The 26,226-nt window shown below is 38.3% G+C and overlaps 1 protein-coding gene across 2 annotated transcripts; it reads right to left on the bottom strand.

Annotated features, from left to right (window-relative positions):
- Window positions 1–321: 321 nt before the first annotated feature.
- On the bottom strand, window positions 322–25,749 carry LOC149028736 (anthranilate synthase alpha subunit 1, chloroplastic-like). Of its 2 annotated transcripts, none has more exons than XM_089138824.1 (12): window positions 25,418–25,749; window positions 24,962–25,266; window positions 24,658–24,842; window positions 24,389–24,578; window positions 18,274–18,425; window positions 12,687–12,802; window positions 12,331–12,577; window positions 12,095–12,151; window positions 9,199–9,351; window positions 1,924–2,004; window positions 1,515–1,601; window positions 322–904 (listed from the first exon to the last, which is right to left on the bottom strand). In XM_089138824.1, exons 2-12 carry the CDS (start codon window positions 25,137–25,139, stop codon window positions 569–571), a joined length of 1,782 nt encoding a protein of 593 aa, XP_088994950.1. In that variant the 5' UTR covers window positions 25,140–25,266; window positions 25,418–25,749; the 3' UTR covers window positions 322–568. The 2 variants fall into 2 exon arrangements, with proteins under 2 accessions (XP_088994950.1, XP_088994954.1); XM_089138828.1 differs by lacking the exon at window positions 25,418–25,749 and adding an exon at window positions 25,346–25,415.
- Between the last annotated feature and the right edge of the window lie 477 nt (window positions 25,750–26,226).

Genomic DNA, 26,226 nt, shown 5'->3' with positions numbered 1-26,226 from the left:
AAAGTTAGTGACTTGATCAATCGAAGCCAAAATCTCGAAGAAGGTAGAACTCTAAAGACTCAAGCTAACGTTTAGGGTTATAAGTTATTACACAAATAACCTAAATACGGTACGAAATACTGTTTTGGTATTCAGGATTTTGGTATGGTATACGGTAAATACAGACAGTATGGCACCTTATATCAAAACCATACTATACCAAATGCCCAAATTCGGTTTCGGTACAAACCATACCAAATTTTAAAACGATTTGGTAAGGTACAATTTAAACGGTGCGGTTTCGGTACCAAATTGGCACCCTTTGGAGTTGGTCGTCCATCAAAGTTTATCAGTCCTTCAAAGTTTTAATTCAGAATTTGGCTTCTAATTTCTTTATTCTCTGTTATGCAACTACTCCCTTCAGAAAATAGAAAGCAGAAGCCATAGAATCATCTTAACAGCTAGGCATATGCAAATTCAGTTCACATTTGCTACTGAAAGGTGCAAACATAATTATCATAGTATATGAACAAAAGATTTCACCAAAAAACCAAAACCAAAAGCATATGAAAAAAAGATAAATATGTTTCTATATCTTTTTCCTTCTCCCTACAAATGACGACTCTGCCAGATCGATGGCACGGGCAAGACCAGCTGCTTTGTTTTCACATTCTCTCTGTTCATCCTCGGGTACACTGTCCGCTACAATCCCAGCCCCGGCTTGAAGGTGGGCCACCCATTCCCGGCGTTGGCTTGTGTCCTTGTATGAGTACATTGTGTCATGATGGGTCGCAGTCCGGAAAACCATCGTTCTAAGAGTAAGCGCAATGTCCATATCTCCAGTAAAAGAAATGCCTCCAAAACCACCACTATATGGCCCACGCCTAGTGACTTCCAGCTGATCTATCAACTCCATGGCCTTCACCTTATGTTATAATGTACAAAATGAAAAATATTATCCCAACGCCATCTTTGGTGCACTCTTTAATTGAAAATAATAGTGGTTACCCCAAAAGAAAGATTGAAGACTTCAGTAAATCATTATGAATAAAAGGGAATTCCAGCAAACTTGCTTGCATAAAAACTGACATTGACCAAAAAAAGACAACAAATTGCCATCATTGAACACAAGAAAACATATTGATCATGAAAGAACCAGTTCCATGCAATCATGTGTTTCACTCAACAGTGGATTAACCAAAGAGGAGATGAGTAAAACAAGCATATCCATACTTGCATGGCACATTTGGAGTCAGTAGACGATTCCCGCTGTTGCCTACTGAGAAAATATGGGATACATAATCCATGCACCACTTTCAAAGGAAATCATCCCCCCACCCCCCGGGGAAAGAAGAGTGTGTAAGAGAAAACAAGGCATTATCAACACCAGGACACTAGTTCAGAAGATAATTTCCTAAATGGTGCCGTGCAATTTTGCAACTCCAAAGCCCTTTTTTGAGAGTTTCAAACTATGCTCACTCTTCATCATCAGTCAATTATCATTCACCCAATCAAACAAGTGAAGGTGTTATTACCTTTGGTGCTCCACTGACTGTTCCAACAGGCAAAGTCGCACGCAGTGCATCCCAGCAAGTGAGACCATCAAGTAATTCACCTGTAACCTGAGAAGCCAAGAACTATCCATTAAAAGCTTTGAATGGATATGAAGTAAACCGAATCTTGACTGCAAATAAATCTCAAATAGAGCGGAGTTAAAGCAATAAAAACTTCAAATAGACGCACTTGCGTAAACCTAGAAAGAGAAACAACTGATTCTCATGACATAATACTCAGATCTTATATCCTCAACTAACACCATCAAGCTAAAACCTGCCAAAGAGTACTAATCAAGGTCTTCACGTAGCTGCTGCAGCACCTTGACTTTCATGTCGGTAATTCATCTCATGAATAACTAAAACAGAAACAGAAGACACAGTTCCTCACCGTGGAGCTAATGTGCATTACGTGAGAGTACCGCTCAACATTCATAAGCTTCTGTACCTTAACAGAACCAGCTTTGGAGACCTGTAGTGATTGGTGAAGAATATCTTTAGTCACAAATCATTTTAACCAAATTTTTATGAGATGCATTCAATCTGAAAACCAAAGATGAAATCAATCATGTTACAGCTAAGTACTGAGTCATTTCAGAAAGATGGAAATAAATATGAGGCCCCAGAAACAGAAACTGCTATGGAAGCAAAATTCATGGAGTTAAGTGTTAACCATTTGGGCTAATTGATTCAGAAAGTTCTTATGAGTTCCTGAAATCAATCTCACCCATTTACGCTGGTAAATTATAACAGCCATTATCCATCAAACTTTCCAAATCATTTTAATGACATACTGCAATAAGTACTACCTAATTATCTTAATTTTCAATTATTCTTTTCAACTCATTTTACAAAATAGACCACGATATTCTTCATGGTTGTAAGAGGGACAAAGCCCCTCACATAGTTCTTGTTTGAGTTCTTTTATTTGTTTTCAAATTACTTTATTTCTCTGTTTAGTCTTAGACTAGTTTTCTGATTTTTATTCTTGTATTTCTTTTCTTACTCAGAGCAAGATTGACTCGCAATGTATAACTATAAGTTCCCATTGAGGGCCATGAATAAAAGTAGAATTCTCTGAATAATATTCTCTTAGTCTCGTAACATTGTATAAGAGCTATAGGCTCTACTTTGAGCCCTATCTGTTTTTCCATCTTTTATAAAACCAATCGCAAGAGATGGTTCTTAATTTTTTGCAGCTTGGCTTCTTCAAACATCAACTTCTATCTGTAATTCTTCACACACACACACATAAAACAAAAAAAAAAACAAAAGAAAAGAAAAAAGAGACAACATTCCCCTCAACTTTCAGATCTTCCATCTCCAGACCTTCCAGGTAAGTTGCTGTTTTTATTTTTTGCTGAAACCCTAACCGCAGCCTCTATCTTACCTAAACTTTGAGGTCAGCAGTAAGGGAACTCAATGGACCAAACTGTTGCCCTCTTCCCTCTCTTTCTTATGACGTTAAACAAAAAAAAAAAACCTTAATGATCTGCCATGAACCTGTTCTCCCTTTACCTGAATTTTTTTTTGGGAAAATTACTTCTTTTTTGGAAACCTAACCTTGCAGCAGACCAGGATTTTGTCCTGCTATACTTAGCAGCTTTTTAACCTTTTACAATATTTTTTAGGTTTATAACCAGTAACTGTTCAGAACCTATGATTGTAATTTTTTTTCCTTTCTTTTAGCATTCGTTTATAAGGCCGTAATCTGAACTGCCATTAGTAAACAGTTCAGATTCTTTTTACAAGGTTGTAATTTTTTTCCCTTTCTGGCATACTCATTACCCTGGAGACTGGTTTTAATTTATCCTAATTTTTTCCCCATATACCACTGGTTTAAAACCCTAAAACTACTTGCAAGCTCTCGATCAGCAGCTACAAGCTTCCACTACTACATCTACAACAGCCTCTGCTACTTCCAGTAATCATAAGGCCCACTCAGGTATTTTTATCCTACTTTTTTGTGCTACGACTGTATCTGGCTCCTGGATTATCAACTCTAGGACTGCAGATCATGACTGGGTCTTCCCCTCAATTCCACCAGTAAACCACTCTTTACAGGAAAGAGACAGCCTGTATGGCAAATGAATCCCTCTATTCTATTATGGAAAAGGGTCGATTCACAGTTCTTCAACATAGTTGTCAAGGCGTCGCCTAAGCGTCGCCTCGGCATCTAGGCTCCTTCGGAACGCCTCAAATTGGCGTAGCCTTATTTTTAGGCAATAAGGCGTCCGCTTTTTTTTTCCTTTTTTAAATAACGAGAAAGATGCCTAATCGAAGGCATATATTGAAATACTTATTAGATTCCGATTGTAAAGTATCTATTGTTTGAACCTATATGCATATGTATAATGACGTTACATGTGATCAAATGTTAAAATAAAAATAAAAACAAACAAAATCAAAAGAGAATAAGTTCTTGACTCAAGTCTCACACTCTCACTCTCACTCTAATCCCTAATCTCTTCCTCTCTTCTTCTCTTCCATTCCCGCGACGACACTCCGGCAAGCAGTGGCCAGCAACAAACAACTTCTTCTCTTCCTTTCTTCTCGCGACTTTTTATTTAGGACCTATTATGTGTGGTTTGCAGTATGTTGGATGACTTGAGGTAGTCTGATATTAGTTTTTTTATTATATAAGATATGATAGATTTAGAGTGAATGAGATGTACACTAAAATTTTCACTTAAAACACCTCAACCGCCTCAAAAGCGCCTCGGAGGGCACCTCGTCGACTCATCACCTCAATTTGCCTAAACTGCCTTGCATCGCCTCGTCGCCGTGACAACTATGCTTCAACCCTAACCTTAGCAGCTGTCTTGCACATTCCCTCCTTTTCTACTAACCTTTTATCTATTAGTAGCCTTACTAGGGATTTAAACTGCAAAGTTACCTTTTTCTTTTCCTTCTCATTGTGTCGTACAGGATCTAGTGATTGAGAGGACGATTAGACATGGTAATTGGTAAGGTGCAAAGTGGTCTCTATTTGCTCAACCATATGGCTTGTCCCACTGTCACAACTTCTTCACCAACACCACAGATCCACTCAGTCACCCCAGGTACTTTATTAAAGACTTGACTTCCCTCCTGTTAAAACCTTAATTTCCCTTTTCCCAAATTTATTTGAGCATTGTAATAAAGACAAGGCTTTTTTACACGTCCTTTTGCTAACCAAACACAATCTAGTTATTCTTCTTCTAGTAAAAGAAGTGACTGCTCTCTTGATTCAGTTTATTCAGATGTATGGGGTCTCACTCGTTGTAATTCTATTTTTAGTCATCGCTAGGTTATAACCTTTATTTACTGTCCTACTTGTGTGACTTGGGTATACCTAATGCGTTACAAGAATGATGTCTTTAATGTTTTCAACTGTTTCACAAGATGGTACAAACCCAGTTGGACAGTAAGAACAAAGCACTCCACAATATGTGGAGCATGCACACTTTTTAGGCATACTTGGTAGATCATTTATACTCCATTAAACAAGCTGTGTTGATACTCCTGCTCAGAATGGTGAAGCTTAAAAGAAGCAACCAACACTTACTAGAGGTTCCTGTGCCTGATGTTTGCTCACAATGTTCCATCCCAATACTGGAAAAATGTCCTCACTGCCTCCTTGCATACTCGACTTTAAAGCACTTGGAGTTGTACTTCTTGGACAGAACCCTTTTTTGGTTTCCCCCTAGTAATCTCCTGTGTTTGTTGTTGTTGCAATCATCATTATATTAGCAAGCTTGATCCACAAAGTAGTCAATGTATCTTTGTGGAATATCCTCCTCAGACGGGTTACCGCTGCTACCATCCACCATCCTATAAGTTCTTTGTTTCCATGGATATCGTCTTTCACAGAGCCTCATCCTATCATATCTCAACACCTCTTTAGGGGGAGAATATTTCTGGTAAAGATGCATCAAACCCTGACTTCACTGACTTGGGTGTTCATCCAACAATTGAAAATGAGACGGAATAAGGCCAGAGGAATCACCTATAAAGCAGCTACTGACAGAGTAACCTAGAATAGATCAACCAGATGTACAAAGTGAGGGGGAACCGCCGACTCCTGGTAGAAATACTTTGAGAACAAAGGAGCAGCAAACTCTTGGTAGCAACATTTTGAAGTCATAGTTCAAGAAGAGACCACTACCAAAGCATCTTTACAATTATAAGAATCCTCTAAAAAACCAAAGCCTGGATATTCACATGCTTCATCTCCAGGCAAGGATTATTCTCTTGAACAACATATATCCCTTCGAAAGTATGTTAGGAGATGCACTTATCCCATATCTCATTTTGTCTCCCTTGAATCTCTTTCACCTTTCTATCGTTGTTTTGTGTCTTCCCTTTGTTCTACACCTGCCCCCACAGAAGTGTGGGTGGCTTATGCAGATCCTAAGTGGAAGCCAGTGATCAGTAGTGGAGCCACATTAGGGCATGCCCCCCCCCCCCCAAATCTTTTTTAAAAATTTGAATACTCCTTATTTTCTCTCTTTTTTTTCTCTTACATCTCACAAAACATTGGAGTAGTTAGTAGGCATTGGAGTTTTCCTAAATCTTCTCCACAATTATCAAGTATTCTCTCTCTCTCTCTCTCTCTCTCTCTCTCTCTCTCTCTCTCTCTCTCTCTCTCTCTCTCTCTCTCTCTCTCTCGCTCTCTGAATTTTTCTAGTATTCTTTTCAGAAAGCATAATTGATTTTTTTTTTTTTTTATTTCGCTATTCTTTCTCCAAAAATTTCGATTCTACTAATAGCACTTTAAATCTCGTTAGAATTCAGCCATTCATTTTATCAGATCTAATCATAATATTTGATTTTTTTTTTTAATCCCTAAAATTGCAATTCCTATTAGTAGAAATTTAAATCTCGTTTAGAATTTCAGCCATCAATTTTATTAGATCTAATCGTAATTATTTAATTTTATTTTTTAATCCCTAAACTTTCAATTCCTACTAATAGCAATTTAAAGTTTAAGTTTTATAAGTTGGATGTTTAGGATTTCAGCCATTAATATTATTAGGTCTAATCATAATCATTGATTTTTTTTTTTCTTACTTAATTTATGGAAATTGACTGTTTTCCCCATATTTAGTTAATAAGACTTCAAATCTATCTTTTTTTTTCCTACAATATCTCCCACAATTTCTTTCCCACCTTTTTCTTTCATGATTTTTTAAAGTTTTTCTCCCACAATTTTAGCCCCTATGCTTTATTTCAATATATTTTGTATAATTTACTTATAATTGTGTTATCTATATTTTAGTCCTATTAATTTACCTAAATTTTTAATGTGGACCCCACGTCCGAATATAATAAAATAATTTAGAGGTGGAACAATGGGTCCCGCATTGGCCCACATAATATGTATGGTGAAAAGACATTAGTGCTCGTCCGACGGAGAGGTGATCCAAACTCATTATTCGCCCCCCTCCCCCATGTTAAATCCTGGCTCCGCCCCTGCCAGCGATGCTAGAAGAAATTAAAGCTCTTGAAGAAAATGGGACATAGGAGCTTGTTGTTCCTCCTCCGTGTGAGAGACCTATTGGGTACAAGTGGGTGTTCTTTGTGAAGAAAAATAGTGATGAATCTATAAATCACTACAAAGCCAAAATGGTTTCCATTCAAGTACACATTCGGGATTGACTATCAAGACACGTTTGCACATATTGTAAAGCTGAACACCATCAAAGCATGTGTGGTTACTTTTGGATGGGATCTTCAATAGTTAAAATGTGAAGAATGTCTTTCTACATGGAGAACTAAAAGAATAAGTCTGCCTAGAAATTTGCTCTAGTTTCTCTGATGACAAGACCCAAGGTAAAGTATGCAAATACAAGGTGCACTATATGGGATAAAGCAGTCATCTCAGACGTGGTTCGGTAGATTTTCTAAGGTAATGGTGTCAATAGGGTTTGCATGGTAATGTTGAACAAACCCTCTTTATTAGGACAGGTCCCCAAATTACCATTCTAATTGTCTACGTCGATGAGATAGTTGTGACAAGCAATGTTGGTCCAGAAGTATTGAAATTGAAAAAATTCCTGAGTGATGAGTTTGAAATAAAGGATCTAGGAAAACCGAGGCGCTTTCTAGAGATTGAAGTTTCTCATTCAACTAAAATGACATTCTTATAGACTTGTTATTTGAAAGAGGCTTACTACGTTGTCCTTAAGGGATACTCCTCTAGAAATTACTCCAACTCAAGGATGAAGAAGGGAAAAATGTTGATAAAGGTCATCATCAGTTACTGATGGAAAACTAATCTATCTCATAATAGTTAAGATTGTGAGATAGTTCACACATATGTCTACCATCTTCCGTATTCTTCATTATCTAAAATCAACTCCAAGCAAAGGTGTTCTCTTGTCCCCACATGATCATCTCCATATTGAATCTTAGACTAATGCAAACCTGGCAAGATCACATGATCGGAACTCCACCTCAGGATACTATTTGCTGGTAAGAATCTAGTCTGGTTACTTGGCAAAGGAAAAAAGCAAAATGTCATTGCAAGATGTAGTGTTGAAGTAGGATTTCAAGTTACGGCACAAGGGGTTTGTGAGTTACTATAGTTATGAGGTGGTCTACCAAAAGATCTGGGTGTGCAATGCCCCTTCCCATTGTGACAACAAGTAGCTATAAGCATTACAACATAATCAATGCAACATGACAAGACAAAGCATGAGAAGATTGACAAGCATTTTACAAAAGAGAAGTTGCAAAGTGACATAATTTGTATATCGCTTATGAAGTCTAACGATCAAGTAGCAAATTTCTTCACCAACAGGTTACCTAGACGGATATTCTATAATTATTACAATTTTAGATATCACCTTTATTCTTAAAAGTCAGCACTATGGTACTTCTCTAGAATCTCTACTCATCTGGCATTTTCTAAGTACTCCAAATCTTGTTAAACAACTTTGTTGTCTTCTTCCAAACTTCAATTGGGATCTCATATGGTCCTAGGGTTCCACCTCCCTTCATTTTTCTAGAGCCTACTAGACTTCTCACTGCATTGTTGTAGGTATTCTAAAAACTCCATCCTATCAATCTAAGCAAGTCCATTTAGAAGAAAGATCACTAGTGGCTTTACAGCTCTACTGCATCTGCAAATTCCACAAATGAAAGAGGAAGGCAAGAGAAAGGGGTTTTTAGTTAGTAAGGGTAACCATGTCAATTCACTACCCTTTAAGGGAAGTTCTGGTATATAGAAATTATATAACCTATGATATCAGCTCTTAGCAGTGCTTAAATAATGGCATCAGGTTGGATTATTATAGATCAGATTCACGAGGTGCTTAAGTAATTGTGGAATTCACGGGGTAAACAAGTAATTTTCCCTATACAAAATAGTTATATCTATATTGGATACAGTCACATACAGCATGCCCCTCTAATTCCTCGATTGCCCATTCTCTGTAACAACTCTACTGTTTTGGTAATTTAAACATGCAGAGGGGAGAAAAACATTGACATGAAGACAAACTTGGGATAAATTCTCTCAAAGACTAGTACCTCAATTTTGAAAAAGTAGATGTTATTAAGAGAGTTACAAATGTCAAGATGAATAGACAAGCACACACGAATGTTGCAAATTATATAGTCAAGCGGAACAAAACGCTTAGCCTATACAATTGTTTCACACCAACAAAAAGTAAGGACAAACCTTTCCGACATCATTCCGTCCCAGATCAACTAGCATAATATGTTCTGCACATTGCTTTTCATCATTCAGCAGTTCCTTTTCAAATATCTTATCCTCCTTTTCTGTCCTACCTCTTCTAGAAGTCCCAGCAAGTGGCCGGTTAATAATACTTCCCTGTTAATGAGAACAAACTTATATTGAGGAAGAGATTGGCACCAAAAAAATTTATATTCCCGCAATGAGAAAATAACCTTTGAAAGGGGAAACAAATTTTACATAATAATATCCTCAACCAGTAAAAGAAAATGATTAGTGTTAGAAGGGTAAAAGTGTCCAGAAATAGTCCATCGTGAATTAGCTCCTGATCAGAATGGAACTGTTTTAGAGTCATAGTTTGAATAGGATTTGTAGCATGTCCTATTCTAAGTCTGGTTTTGTTTCCTTTTCAGATCTAATTATTTTTCATCTATAAATAATAAAGATTGACGACGGGAGTCTTCACGACTTAACTGTGAAGCTCCAAAGCTAAATCGTGGCTCCCTCTCTCTCTCTTGCACATCTACATTCAATTCACATGATATCAGAGCTGAAAATCATCTACATCCCTGCAAATTCAATCTATTTCATCTCGAATTTAGTCTTCAACATTTGGAATCCATCCAACTGGTTTGAAGTTCTTCTCAGCTTGCAATTAAGGGGGAGCAGCACCTTACGTTCCATTTTTTGGGGGATATATTATGATGTGGGAAGAAGTTTATAAACTTCTCATCTTCGGTTGAAGGATTCAGTCCACAATTTCTGGCTTGAGTTATTAAAAGGTTAGTACATTCTTTTTCTTTTTCTTTTTTTGGAATTTTTGGTCTGACAAGAAGAATCAGCTTAAGTTTTGGGGTCTGCGATACCCCTTCTCTTTGTTGGAATTTTTCCTTGCCATTAGTGCAGGTTTCAGACCAAAAGTTGTGCTCTGTTTGTTTTGGATTGACTGCATACAGAAGCCTATTTTCTATTCCTGTGATTCTTCCTTGGTGTATATTGGTATTATACTTTTGTCTGAGAAGATTATCTCTATTGCTGAAAGTTTTCTTGAGGAAAATTAACTGTTATTGAGGTTTCTTTGGAAGCTGGTTTGTCTATTAGGTTAGAATAGATAATTTTCTGTTTTGGGAATGTTTCTGATTTTGAGCTAAAAATAAAAAAATTAAAAAAAAGGGAGATACTTTGCTGGAGACTACTGGTTTAAGGAAGAATTTGTTGCATTTGTATTGTATTTGGGTGAGGGAGATATTTTCCTGTCTTTTCGGGTGGTTCAGTCCTTATTAGGGTCTTGGGAGATATTTTCGTGTATTTATTGGATAGTTTCTAATTGAGGACAGCAGCTACTGTTTGTTAGACGGTCTGTCTGTTTGAAGTCTTATTTTGGATTGATCTACCTTGTTAAGTTATGGGAGAAACTGAAACTGCACCTAACAAGAGCACCATGACAAGAATCATCTTCTCATCCTCCCATCAATTGTCCGAAAAGAAGTTGGAAGACGCCTCAAACTTTTATCAGTGGAGGGCTACAGTAAAGGTAATTCTCACTGGACACCAACGGAGCTAGCCCACTTGACTAAATCAAGTCCTAAAGAAAGATGAAAATTAGGTGGTTATTGATGCACATATACTTGGGTAAATGTTTAATTCTATGGTGCACCATATTCTGGATCTACAGACCGAAATTTTATGGGAGTACCTAAATGTTATGTAATCTGGCCAGAATAAACTCTCCAGAATTTATGTGTTATCAGGGGAGCTTTATCGAGTTGATAGAAAGGGTAGGGCTCTTACTCAGTACTTTGCTGATTATAAAAGAATGCATAAGGAATAAAATGCTATTCTACACATTTACTCTGATGTACAGACGATGCAACAACAATGAGAACAATTAGTTGTGATCAGTATTTTAGGAGGTCTTGGAAAAGAGTTTGACTCTATTTGGGCAAAGATTCTTGGTAGTGACCATGTTCCAACACCTTCTACAGAGTTCTTTGTTTAGCAAAAGAGAACCCTTTTGTAGATCAAAACCTGCCATGATTGTGGACGTCCTAGGCACATTCAACACTTTTGTTGGAAACTTCATGGAAAACCTCCACGTCTATTTGAGTAGGATTTGTAATCCTAAATCCCAATCTAAGTCTGCTTTTGTTTCCTTGTTCAGATCTACTTGTTTTACCATATCTATAAATACTAAAGATTGATGGATGAAGTCCTCACAACTTGACCGTTGTTAGGATATCTCTTTCTATTTTAGCTTAGGTTTTTATTTTAGTTACTTTCTACTTTTGGATACTTTCTATTTCTCTTATTGGTTGGTTGATGTGTAATCTCCCTATGATAGTGTCCTTTTTAGTAGATTTGGGAGATTCTATGCAATATATATTTTTCCTCTGTAACTCAGTTTAGGAAAGTGCATATTGCATTTGTGCATATTGCATAGAATCTCCCAAATCTACTATAAAGGACACTATCCTAGGGAGATTACTCGTCAAAGAAAAATAGAAAATAACAAAAATAGAAAGTAACTAAAATAGAAACCTCAGCTAAAACAGAAAGGGATATCTAACAGCTATGAAGCTCCAATACTAAAAAGTGGCTCCTTCCCTCTCTTTCTCTTATCTACATTCAATATTTCACAGTTAGCAATATGCAGTTCAACTTATAGAGGATTGATTCCCTTCATACGGAACTAAATCAAAACAAGATGCCATAAAAGAAAAAGAAAATCCACATGAACAGCATAGCCATCACCCTGTTCAAGCACCTCTCATATTGCATGATAAGTAAAATCCTAAGGTGAAGAGTACTCCGTTTATATTCTTGAAATCACTTATCATCTGCAATATGAGAAAAGAAAAGATTAGTCACCAAATCAATTTACCTTCTTTACACGAGTTAGAATTTCTGGGCTTGAAGCAACCATAATGCATCCTCTGGCCTAAATGAGACAAAAAAAGAATATCAAAACCAAATCCAACATGAATGAACTACTCATAAAAGTATCCATTGGAATGAAATAACAAAACGTTTATGAAAAAAACTGGACATACCTGTAGATAAGTAATGTAAGGAACTGGAGTCAAATAACAAAAAGCTTCTGGAAAAAAGTGGGCATACCTGTAGATAACCCATGTAAGGACTTGGATTAACAACTCTTAACGCTCTGTATATTTCAAAAGGATCAGCAAATGTTCGTCGCTCAAAACGTTGACTTAGTACTATTTGGAAAATATCCCCAGAAAAGATATGCTCTTTAGCTTGCAATACAGCTTGCATGTATGCTTCTTTTGTCATGCTTGACATTTTCAACGATGAACCAAAAAGGCGGGTGGATAAATTTATAGAACCTGATAATATCTTCGGCCTAATAGTTGACAACCAAAAAATAAAATTACCGTGAGTGAACTTTCATGGATTCAATTGAAGTGTACTAAAATTGCATAAGGGATGTAATGCAATAAATAGTTACTCACAAGTCAATATCTTGCACTCTAGCAACTAAAGACTTCAAACGATCCATTCCATCGGAGTAGGCTTCAGCAACTGAAGAGTACTGATCCAACTGCACCCAGTGGATTACATGTGCTTTCTGAGGGCAAAGTCAACACCCAGTAAATTTAGTTAGATTTCTATGAGACCACCTGATGTTTCTCCCTGTTCTTCTTCTAAACTTCATTTTTCAAAACGATTGTTTATGAAACAGGTATGAACATACTGTCTAGGAAAATTTACCAGAAGAAGTTTGGTTTACTGCAAGACCATAAAGAACATTATACGTGAAAGCAAGGAGATTCATAGATTTTCTCTAACTCCTACTATTATGACCCAACAAACTCAAATCCTAATTCCTACCATGCGTGGAACTCTTATTCTAATTACATAAATTAAATAAAAAAGACTCAAGTACTCTCACTTAAATTGGAGCAATTAATAGACCAAGTTGACTCAATATGAATCAACATCTTACCAAATGGATCCACCCTTTTCCACCACATGGTAGGTTATGAAGCACTAAACATCACAATATACTATGATGTATAAAACTTACTAAACACGTAAACCATTTAATTAGTGGCTAGTATGATATATTTCTAGGTTTCCAATCAAAGCATTGTCCATTCATATTGAACAGAAACTGAAAGTGGAAACAATCAACTAAACATGCAACCAGAGAAGCTTATCTAGTTTGCTAATAATTACAAGAATAATGAGAAGTAGATACATTACAAGTTAAAGGTGTTCTCAAATAGAAACCTGTTAAAGGGTGCTTCTTTCATAAATCTATTAAGAAACCTCACAACAAGCAAAAAGAAACGTAAAAGCATAAAGAAGAGTCCACATATGCGCTGCTTTCATATTTTTCTTTTTCTTTTTTTCTTCTTTTTTTTTTTTTTTTTTTTGGGGGGGGGGGGGATTCAAAAGTCCACATATGCTTTGAACCTTCCCAACATTCTTCATGGTATTAGACGCAGTAATACATTTAAGAAACCTCATCTTTGGTTACTAATAACGACTTCCATTTAACGCAGTTGTCTTAAATATATGGTATTCTTTATTTAGGTGTTAATGCATGTTAGAGAGACTATTTTTTGGTTGTATCTATTGTCATTTGTTTAAGTTTGACCGTTCTTTTACTTTGACTATTTCCATGCACTTTTGCACACGTCGATACATATCTTTGATACAATAAGATGAACGACAATGCTATATCAAAAAAATACGTGGTTCACACGGGAATATATGAGAGGAAGAAAAAGAAGTAGACGGATCTTGTAAATAGGCAAAACAAGTGGGGCTAAAAAAGGTTGTCTTTTCTCCTTATGCCCATTTGCATATAATTTTGTAGCTAAATCTTGAAAAAGACAATAAGAAAGGTAGAAGGTGACACAAAAAATCAAGGATTCAGTTTGTTGGCTTTGAGATAATAGATTAGTGGCAAGGCCAGGAAGACAAAGGACAGAGTGAAGAGAAATAGAAAAGTAACCTAAACACTAGCCTTACTAGAGGTTAAAGAAATGAAACCATCAATTACCCTAACAGTATCCCAACTAGAGCAAATACAATAGATATCAAACACTAAAACCGTACCAATCATCTAACTGATAGCACAAGACTGAATGACCCAAAAAGAAGCAATGGAAGGGGCAAATGTAAAGACCTATAATGCTAAAGGAGGAGTCTGACATTGTAGAAGCAGCACACAAATAGCCTAGTTTGGGCATCATCCTGCAAAGTACTAATAATATAATCCCTTATAAGGGATGGTTGTACAATTATTCTTCTATCTTTTCAGCCCTTACCTCTTTGCATGTTCTCTTGAATCAATTCTGGCTTGGTTTTTCAACTAACATATGATGTGATGCAGCCTTAGTAAGATTAATGGTCGATGTTGCAGATTCAGTCCCTATGATTGAGAGACCAGCAACCAGAAGCCTGACAAAAGCTCCTAGACCTGCTGTCCAGCAGTTTGGCTCAAGGCGCAAGGTGAGCCAAGGCATTGGAGAAGGCTAAATCTAAAGCAAAACCAACTAAACAAGCTAGGCATCCAAGGCGTCCTGGTCAACCACAGGCCTAGACGCCAAGGTGACACCTTGACAACCATGGTTTGGCTTGCTGCTTAGCAGCTTTATTCTATATTCAGTCAGTTACTTCAGCAATGAGCTTCCAAAACTTGGGCAATTAAACACATCTTATTTTGAGTCTTTCAATTGTAATAAAACACCTCTACAATTAAAAGAGGTTGCATTTTCTTGTTCTTAATTTAATTCTCAGATAATAAGAAGGGGTGGTAAGAATCATAATAATAGAGCAGTTAGGGTTGTAGTACCCTTGTAGGATTAGCCTTTTAGTTCGCACACAATGTTAGGTTTCTATTCCTAAGATTCTTAGGATTACTCATCGTAAACATTTAATTTAAAACCCACACGCGGACAGGAAAAATACTGTTAAACAATTACACTTTTTAGCAACTTCCCCTTGACTCTTTAAGCTTTTACTAATAACGATAGAGATGAGCACTTAGCCTTGGTAAGGACCCCCAAGGTGGGAAGACTCCACTAATGGTTTAAGGTTAAAACCTTGATCCTAAATGGCTCAGCATGCACTTTGTCATCTCCAACCCTTTCATCAACTTATACAAGGCCCCTCTGACAAGGTAACTTGAAGCCAGTACTCCCATCCCCCTCCATTTTCACCTTGTTTTAGTTTTAAATTTCTGAACTTTTGAATTAACCCAAATTTCAAAGTCAATCTACACCAATCTAACCATTAGATTAGTTCAGACTTTTTCTTTTGGGTGAATGATTCAGCCCAAACTTTAACCCTTAAAACCAGCCACTTCTTGAATTTTTGGACTTTGTAACATCATTAAAACAAGTAAAACCTCATATCTTCCGATTTGCCATCCAAATCTACCAAATTTGGAGGATCATATCCGATATCCCTATGTCATTACCTGCATTCCATCCCAGTTTTGGCCTATTTTGACACCAATAGACCACACTCACCACAGGTCCCATATTCTAAGGTTTCACCCACCATCATCCCATAGCTTGAAAATCCCTATAACTTATCATCCCCTCATTAGAATTTCATCTCCTTCTCCCCAATCCTATCCTCATCCAATCACTAAAAACCCATGAGCCACCATGCCTATTTTCACTCAACAAAACACTAAATCTTAGAATTTTCTGTTGAAGTCCAAACTTTCGTTAAAACTTCAATAATAACCTCAGTTCCTTCCCCTTAAGCCATAACCCTAAATAAACCCTATGCAACCCTAAATCATGCCTAATCCCAACTAAAGATAACAATAGCTGATTCTGTTTTCCTGAGATTTCAGTAAATTTTGGCATTGTTCAGACACCCATTAAAAGGCTACATTATCCAATTGATAGGATCTTAAAAGAATCATCTCAAATTGGGCTAATTATTGACAGGATTAGACAAAATCAAGGTTGTGAATGGTGCATGACAGGATGGGGATGTAAATTGAACGGTTGAACCTAGTCTAGGTTTCGGTGTGGGATGCACATGGTCCAAATTTTGGAGTTATGCCAATTAGATTGGACAAATTTAGGTTAGAAATTTGGAGTTCCTGGTGAATTCGAAATCTCGAGGAGGCTGAATTTAGTATATGAGAAATCAGATGTAGGTGAATTTTGGATCAATTACTAGGTTATTGGTGGTGGTGATGTGGTCCAAAGATGGAGCTGAACCAATGGTTGGATTGGGATGGGTAGAAAATCCAGAAAAAACAACTCACTTGTGTTTTCTAGAAGAATCTGTAGAGAAGGTGCACTCTAATGGCAGCAGCCTCTTTAAGCCTCAAAATTGAAAGGAAAAAAAACTTGTTAAGATTTGATCACAAAAGGGGGAGCTGAGAAGGATAGGTGCCAAGACTAAGAAATGGTCAAATTAGAGCTGGTCTGGGAGTGCTCTAATACACAATAACCTATGAGGAAGTCGATCGAGATGGCACAACCATGTTTAACAAAGGCTTTAAATGCTCCAGCATGAAGGAGTTATTTAATCCTAATTGAAGGAACCAAAAGAGCTAGAGGCAGACCTAAAATAACCCTAGGAGAAGTGGTGAGAAAAGACATACATGGCCGAGGCCTTGCATCCAGTACGACCCAAATAAAGCTGGGTGGACAACAAAGATCCACATAGGCAACCCTTTTTAGTTGGGATAAAGCAGAATTATTGTTGTATTTGTCATGTGTAATGCTACATGTGAGGGGAAAACCTATAAATTATTATTCTCTCATCTGCTCAAGTCATAAACTCAAGACTGGTTGAAGACTATTATTTGTTTGTGTCCTCACGACAGTTTCATTATTTTATAAAAGATAATTTCAACAACAATTCATATTTCTTTGGTCAACAACCTGATGTTGTTGGTCCCCAGTAACATACACTGTTTATTTGGTTTACAAGAAACTATACTGCCTATTTGATCTACAGTAACCTATACTACCTCTTTATCATTAAAGACCTTAGTTTAAGGCTCTATCCTTGGCTTTGGTTAAGCAGAATAATACTACTACCTGCTCATGCATGGACATTGGAACTAAACTAATAATTTCTTTATGAAGATTACATACTGCTGCCTCTTGCGACGTAGCCATCATATGATGCACATGACTATCTACTACTGGCCAAGTGGCCATCTTTGATAAGTGCTTTTGATAATGTTGCTGGTTGTAACACAGTTCCTGTTTACTACTGCCAGTTGCTCTTTACTGTTTGGATTCAACATGAAGATATTGTCTACTAAATCTCTGATGGTTCATGTACTTGAGTAATTACTACCAACTGAATGAAATTTCCTTTGTGTTCGCTGAAAAGGGAAGTTTCTCTATAGTGAGTAGTTATGATTAATCTCCAAGTGTCCCTGTTTCCTGTTTTCTTTAGTTTGTTTTATTGAGTTTCTAAATAAGAGTTGGTTGTTTAGAGAATCTTCTTTCTAATTATTGCAACTGCCCTTTCATAAATAAGAATTGTGATGGGGAAAGTCGGCTATCCAGCTCTGTCTATGTTGAAGCCTCCCCCTTTCCTTCTTTTAATTCTATTTCTCTCTATGCTTACAGGTACTGGTTATAGATCCAGGGTTTGTTACAACCTTGATACAGGAGGATCTTCAACCTAGTTGAAGGGGAAGCTTGATTAAAGACTCCCGAGCTTCTACAATTGCAAGTGCACTTACTATTTTACACAACTCAGCATTATTTGTATCTTAAAGCTCACCTTAGCTATATAAATGCCATTAATTCTGATAGAGAACTTGTATGGAAAATTTGAAAAATAGGGGGAGTCAATGAGGAGAAATTATAACAGCTGGTTTACACGTATGGACAGTAAACTGTCTTAGTAATGATGTCAAAAGTCTGACATGCATGTGCAACAAACACTACACGTTTAGTCCAGATGAAGTGTTCTAGCTTTTCAGTGGCAAAGCAATTTTTAGAAATAAGAGCTTGTTTTATCTTTAATTAAAATAAAGATAAACAACGCAACAGAAGAATGTAACACTCTTACTATAGGGAAAACCAGAGTTACCTTCTCAACATGATCAAACACTATAACATCATCATAGAGACCCAGATGAACATCTGGAAGGTTTCTATCATCTTTAGGTGCACTTGAAAATGGAAGCTTTTTCTTCTCCCCAAACCGCACCGTATCATATGAGAAATAACCCACCCAACCACCTGGTCAAAAGGGCAAAAATTATAACTTACATGAACTACCATGACCTTTTTACTGACCAGGGGCCAGGGCTGAACCAGAAAAGAATCAAAGTAGCCTTTACACGCACAAATGAGCATAGAACATATAAAAGACTTAAAATTGTGGATTGGAAGAAAACTATCATAGTAATTACAAAGTCTGTATCGACCAAATACCAGAAAATGATTCTCACCTGGCTTCTTCTCTGTTTCTGTCATTAGGAGTGAGTACTCAACCCTCTTACTGATGCAGGGCTGAAGACAACTTCTTGAAAGAAAGCCCAAGGGTTAGGTCAATCAATGGCCTAGGGATATAACCAATAGCAGTCCATGGCTTTCATGGGCCAGGATTACTCAAGTGGGTTAGAGTCAACCCACATATTATGGTCTCCATGGGCTAGACATAAGGCCATGTTTAGTCTAATACGAATGGCGATGTGTTCAAAATTCTCAATTTAGTCAAAACCCTGAGTGGGGCCCACAACCACTCCCAAAGGTGTACCTAGGGCTGGCTGAACTCTCTAGAGGGTAATTTGGTCACTTTACCCCTAATTTAGTTGCTGATTTATATTTCAGATTTTTATTTTGAATTTTTTGAATAGTTTCAGTCAATTAGGAAGTCCAGTTTAAGTTAAATAAGAGTTCTTGAGTCTTGAGACTCTTCTTTAATGATAAGATTCCCAAAAGTCTTCATTTACAAGAAGAGTTCCTCTAATGTTTAAGTCTTATGGGAAATCTATTTTCAGGGAGATCCCGTTAGATCTTTCATTATCAATATTTGGATGGTTGAGATTAATGTGGTGGGTTCCTAATCTATAAAGGAATCCCAATTAGGGTCGAGGACTTTTAGTATGCTATAAATAGCCTATTCTTTTTTTATATTTCCATAGTCAGATTATTTGAATAAGAGTTATTGACTTGAGGACCATGGTTCCTGTTTGATGGGGCCACGGCGAAGTTTAATTAAGTTCTTCTTCAAAGATTGGTACCATTCTTCCCATCTAGCATTCATCTTCCAATCTTCAGCACCTACAAGCATTCAAGCACTCTTCTTCAAGAACTACAGCAGCCCACAAGTAAGTACAGCAGACCTCCATCCCCTTCCTTCCCCTCCTACACCCATCACACCCCTTTCCCAGCCCCTTCCCCCTTCTCCCCTATTGCAAGGCTCCCTTATCCCTGCCCCTCCACTCACAGCCTCCCCCAGCCCCTCCCTTCCCTTCCCCTGCCATCGCAAGCCCCTCCCCCTTGCAGCCGCAACGTGGCAGCAACAATCCCCAACCCCCATGACACCCCAGCCCCTCCCCCTTGCAGCTGAAACTTGGCAGCAACAATCCCCAACCCCCATGACTCCCCAGGCCCTCCCCTCCCCACGAAACCCCCCTTACCCCCTCCACTCCTCTTGGCCCTCTCTCTCTGCCTCTCCTTCCTGGCAGCAGAACCAGAAAACAGAGAACAGGAAAAAACAGAAAAAGAAAGAAAGAAGAAAGAAGGAAGGGGAGTCCGGATCAGCTCCCCGTCGGGGTAGCACAAAGTGCTCCCCGACGGCTTTACCACCATAAAAACAGGGGGGCCCAGGGGTGGGGTGATGGGAGGATTTTTTTTTTTTTTTTTACTTTTTTATTTTTTACAAGTGGGTCCCACCAAATTTGTGGTGGAAAAGCTGGCGGGGAGCACTCTGTGCTCCCCGTCAGGGGTGATGATCCAAATTCAAGGAAGGGGGGGGGGGGGAAGGGAAGATCAAGGAAGAAATAAAACCCCTATCCTTAATAAGATCCCTTCTCAAACCCGATTCTGTTTTGAATAATTTTCCCCTCCACCCAATTAATCCCAACCCATTTAGATTTGTTGATTATTAGGCTTTTCCATCATCTCCTAAGAACCCATCTATTATTCCCTAGTGTTTCCATCCAACTCCAATCTATTTCATGGCAGCCCTTAGGTATCCCATATTGTTATTGATTTAATTGCTGGAAGATTCTAGGCAAATCCTAAATTTTAGGGAATTCAACAAGAAAATCCTAACCCTAAAATCGGGTTTACATCATTTGGTATCAGAGATGTGGTTGCCAGCCAATCCTAGAGTTACTATGGAGTATGGACGAGCTAGGAATAACCAAGCAATTGGAACCAAGGTTTAAAGTATCGGTATCGAGTACTGTATCGGTAAGGTGATTTTAAAAGACGTATCGTCCTGTATCGAGTATTGTATCGCTCTGACTAATGTATTTTAGTGTAATTCAATGGAGAGACGTATCGAGATGTATCGTATCGGTTGTGTCAAATATGGACACGTATCGTATGGTATCGTGGGGTATCATGGAATACTTTAAACCTTGGTTGGAACAGATTCTGAAAACCCAACGAGATGCTCACACAGTTAACAAATATGACTACAAGAGTGATTAATCTAGAGCAGGCCAGGCCAGGACTGGACATCCCATGTAGACACCACCAAGCACCTAGACTAAATTCACAAGTCTATGTCCCTCACGGAGAAGGAGCCATTGGAGCAAGGAGAAATAGAGAGGATGATCTAAAGCCCTATCACCACAAGTATTCCAAAGATAGAAACGGCCATACAAAGGAATTCGTACAAAAATCCAATATATGAGTGTTATGATACAGAGATGAGGGAGAAAAGGAGGCCACAAGCAGCAAAACCATCGCTTGGAGAGTACCTAAGGTCCTATTTCAGTGCGGGCCAAGAACAAAGAGAGTTGTAGACCACCACAAGGTAAAGCTAGAACTGAAGGAATTCAATGGATCCCTTGATCCGCAAGTTTTCTATGAATGAAGGGCAGCCCTAGATGATTACTTCGACTAGTATGATCTTTTTGAGGACAAGAAAATGTGGCTAGCTAAAACTATACTGGTTGGAGCCGCCAGAGATTGGTGGAGCACTATGGAATTGTAACATGAAGGTAGAGAACCCACCACATGAACCAGATGCGCAGAGACCTTACTAAGAGGTACCTTCCAAAGCATTACAAAGCCAGGCTACAAGAACAGTTCCACACATTGAAGCAAGGTACAATGATTGTAGCAAACAACATCCAACAATTTGACACCCTGGCATCCAAAACAAGCACCAGAGAAAGCAAACTCCAGAGTATGACCCAATTCAAGCCTGGTCTGAAACTAAACATATAGTTAACCTTGGGAGTCATAGACATGGTAGATCTGAGGAACCTATTCGACAAGGCCCTACGTGTAAAGTCCTTTAAGCACAGAAGAAGCAGGGCAATCAAGATTACAGGAGAGACCGACCCAACACCAAACCCTACACTCGCACTACAGCTACAGCACCTAAGTAACGAATCCTATAAAGAAAAGAATCATGGGCCCATCTTCAGCAATAACCCTAGTGAGTGTTTCTACTATCATGAAAGAGTCACTTAGCCAAAGTGTGTCCCAAAAAGACAGGACTCACAGCCTTAGAGGTATCCTAGTCAAACCCAGATTCTGAAGAGAGAAACAAATGCCCACCACTAGAGTTTGAGGAGTACAGTAAAGACCAGATAGATCCAAAGGCCCAACTTAATCTGATCTCTAAAATCCTAGATGTTACTATTGAAGAGGAAGACTGGAGGCGGAAATCTAACTTCCATACAAGACTTCAAATAGGAGGACTCATTGGACAAACCATCATCGACAGTGGTAGCAATGTGAATGCAATTTCAAAGATTTTCATACACAGGGCAGTACTCAAGCTAGAAAAGCATCCCCATCCATACCAGATCTCCTTGCTCAACGATGCAAGTTTAGATGTATCCACTCAATGCCTACTCCCAGTTGCTCTACACTCCTATTCAAATGATATTTGGTGTGTTGTAGTCCCAATAAAGATGATTGGCATCATCCTAGCAAGGTCACAGATCTATGATAAATATGTAACTATCCCTTGCCAAGAAAACAAATGCATCTTCGAGCATAAAGGTCACAAAATCATACTCCTACCCCTGAACATTGCTGAAGATTCCAAGAAGAGGTAGGCCATGCGCACGAACCAAAAGAACCCTGCTCAAATCCAACCAGTCCAGTGGAAGTCCAAAATGGCCCAGTGAGAAGATAGTCACAACATCACCCAGAGTTCCAGCAAAGATCAACCATTCATCGAGGATGAATGTCTTCAAGGGGGGATAACTAATGTGAATCAAAATTCTCCCCTTGGCAAAGGCCCCAAGGCCACTCCCAAGGGTGCACCTAGGGTGGCTGAACCCTCTAGGAGGGTAATTGGCTACTTTAGCCCTAACTTAGTTGTTGGTTTATTTTTCAGAATTTTATTTTGAATTTTTTGAAGAGTTTCAATCAATTAGGAAGTCCAATTTAAGTTAAATAAGAGTTCTTGAGTCTTGGGACTCTTCTTTAAAGATAAGATTCCCAACAGTGTTTATTTACAAGAAGAGTTCTTCTAGTGCTTAAGTCTTAGGGGGAATCTATTTTCAAGGAGATCCCATTAGATCTTTTATCATTTATTTGGATGTTTGTGATTAATGTGGTGGGATCCTAATCTACAAAGGAATCCCACAGTGGTGTCATTTAGTCGGCTATAAATAGCCTATTCTTTCTTTGTATTTCTATATTATGATTATTTGAATAAGAGCTATTGAGTTGAGGACCGTGATTCTTGTTTGATGGGGCCATGGTGGATTTTAATTAAGTTCTTCTTCAAAGATCAGCACCATTCTTCCAATCTAGCATTCATCTTCCAATCTTCAGTATCTACAAGCATTTAAGCACTCTCCTTCAAGAACTACAGTAGCCCACAAGTAAGTACAACAGACCTCCATCCCCTTTCTTCCCTTCCTACACCCATCGCACCCGTTTCCCCTATCCCTTCCCCTTCACCCCAGCCCCTCACTCCCCTTCCCCTCCCATCGCAAGCCCCTCTGTTTGTGCAAGACACCCAGCCCCTCTTTCTTGAGACCGTGACCTTGCAGCCACAATCCCCAACCCCATGAATCCCCCCTTAACCCCTCCACACCTCTCAGCCATCTCACTCTGCCTCTCCTTCCTTGCAGCAGAACCAGAAAACAGAAGAGAAAAAAAAAGAAGAAAAAAAAAAGGAAGATCAATGACAAAATAGAACAGATCCAACTCCTATCCATCAAAAGATCCCTTCTCAAACCCAGCTCTGTTTTGAAACCCTAATTTTTCCATTCTCCCAAATAATCCCAACCATTTATATTTGTTAATTATTAGGTTTTCCCATCATCTCATAAGAACCCATTATTATTCCGTAGTGTTTCCATCCAACTCCCATCCATTTCAGAGCAGCCCTTAGGTATCTCATATTGTTATTGATTTAGTTGCTGGAAGATTCTGGGCAAACCTTAAATTTTAGGGAATTCATTAAGAAAACCTTAACCCTAAAATCAGGTTTACAACAAATGGTAACTTGAGAAATGCCTTAAAGTCAACAGAAGAGGCTGTAGTGTGAAAAATAAGAAACTCCATTGCCCCAAAGGAGCTTCCCTTGTCAAGAGTTGGGTAGTTGTTGAGTCAATGTTAGACTTGAGTTAATACTCTTGTTGGTAGGTGTTAACTCGTTGTTAGTCAATGTTTTTAATATCTTTGTCTTTAGATTGTTTATATAACAGGACTTATCTAAGAGGATTGATCACCTCAATCATGAATTGAAATCGATGTTTGCTTTAGTAAGTCATTCTTCCCTATGGAAAGACTTTATGTTTGATCAAGTTATATTGATGTTTGATCGAATTGATGTACCTAAATAAACATGGTCCACCTCAGAACAGTGCAGCACCATACTCTTGAAGAATTATTTCCAGTATATATTGATTTAATCATGCATACCTAATAGTAGATTGGAAAAGAAGTTGGCTTTCTGAATCCAAATTGGCGTGTGAACTGTTAAAGCAATAGAATTATCTAGTAATAGAGCTATGTTGTGGATTCATTTGATCATTCACCATACATACCGCAAAATGCATCTGGAAGTTCTTCAATCAGCTGTGGTTTCCAACTTTCCATGATTCTCCGGGGAATCACCATTGGATCATCTACAAACTCTTCCGTCTTACTTCCTTTTTCATTATCCAAGATTGTAACAATATTCTCCTTCGCCACTATTTCCATTTTTGGTTGAGCTCCAACCACACTATAACGTCCCTAAAAACATACATTGGCAACTGAATAAATTAAAATGAAGAGAAAGAAGAGGAATTTTATGAAAAGGAATGCGCCTTACAACATTTGATGATCCACCCTGCTCAACGGACTCGAACAAAAAGCTTGCGGCATCTCGATCATCGTCTTTAATCAAACATCGGTAAGCAATCACCGGAGTAATATGGTCAGAGAATATGACACTGCAAAGGGGAACTAAATTTCCATCTTTAGAAGCTTCTGCAAACCTCACTGCGCCTTCATCAACTGTGAACAGAAACGAGAAAATCATGTTAAAAATTTTGGAGTTCTCCAATACTTGATCCAGAAAGCGGGAAAAAAAAAGAGGCCCTGTTTGAAAAAATGGGGAAGAGAGAGAGAATAACCTAATGATCGAGTAGATAGAACTGAGCACCTCAATGTACAGAGGCGCAAGCGGGATCCAGTGAAGTTAAGCAATCCTGTTGAACTTCGGAAGCAAACGGCTCGGTTAACAATAGAAACAGGTGGAGCTAGACGATGAACTGATGGAACACAACTGGGTGAAATAGAAAAAGTTTCCATTTCAAAAAAAGGATTCGTTAGAAATAAAGGAGTGTCTCGTTACAAGGCCAGATCTTTTGGCTTGCCTATGGGGTCGCAATTGCAGCTCAGAATCTGATATAGCTGTTGTTACGAGCAAGCTTCTGAACTGTGTCACAATTTCGTTTTTGTTAATCAATTTTGTACCCAGATAACTGACAAACACAATGCAATTACCACAAACTCACCCATCAAAGTATTGGCTGATCACGACAGAGATAGATAAAGACAAAGAAGCAAAGTTACAGAGACCTACCAACCTTGGATCTTAACAACCTCAGTTCAGAGAATGCTGAAAAGCATTGCCTTTATAGCCAGACTGAAAGGGAATGCAGAGCGAGAATCGGTGAGAGGTTAGGAAGAAGTCTGCGCAAGATTGAGTAAATTCACCCCGTTGCCGCCGCCCAGCGCCAACCCTGGCTGTTCAAATTCAACACTCAACTCACGCTTCTCTAGGGATGTAAAGCGTCCGATTCGGCTCGGACGGTGGTACTCCACTATAAACCGGGTGGATTTTTTCCAGATGCGCGACACGTCGTCATAAATGATCCAACCGTAAAAATGTTTTGACTTCACAAGTTAGAAATAGTAGACGATTGAACGGAGAGAAGTAGAAGGAAGACCAGACAAAGAGGAAACCTTATAGCATAATGTGATGGAGATTTTTTTACCGATTTGATTACCGTCCTTTAATAAAGATGTCATACATACAGATTTAGATTTGATTGGATTGAGTTTTTAAACTATGGGCACATTTTTAGTTGTCCTACCAAATCGGCTGTCTTCAAGATAGAAAGTTGATGCTAACTATTAGAAAAATATATTGTACCAGACTACCAGTTATGGCTATTACTCAAAATGGAAGGTTGGTACTAAATTTTATGATAGAGAATATCGTATTGGAGAAAACTTCTCCTTTTCTCACACATGAACTGCTCTTGTGTGTCCCCTCAAACTCATGTGAACTTACGTGAACTTCGATGACCATGAGGTCAGACACTGTTGCAGCAAACCGAGCATTAGGTAATGTTTTTGTAAAATCTGTGCAACTTGATCCTTAGTAGACTTG

This window comes from Hakea prostrata, chromosome 1, assembly GCF_041222555.1.
Source record: "Hakea prostrata isolate BN-2017 chromosome 1, UWA_Hpros_2, whole genome shotgun sequence".
In the NCBI taxonomy this organism is placed as follows: domain Eukaryota; kingdom Viridiplantae; phylum Streptophyta; class Magnoliopsida; order Proteales; family Proteaceae; genus Hakea; species Hakea prostrata.
This window is presented reverse-complemented; position numbering and strand designations above follow the sequence as displayed.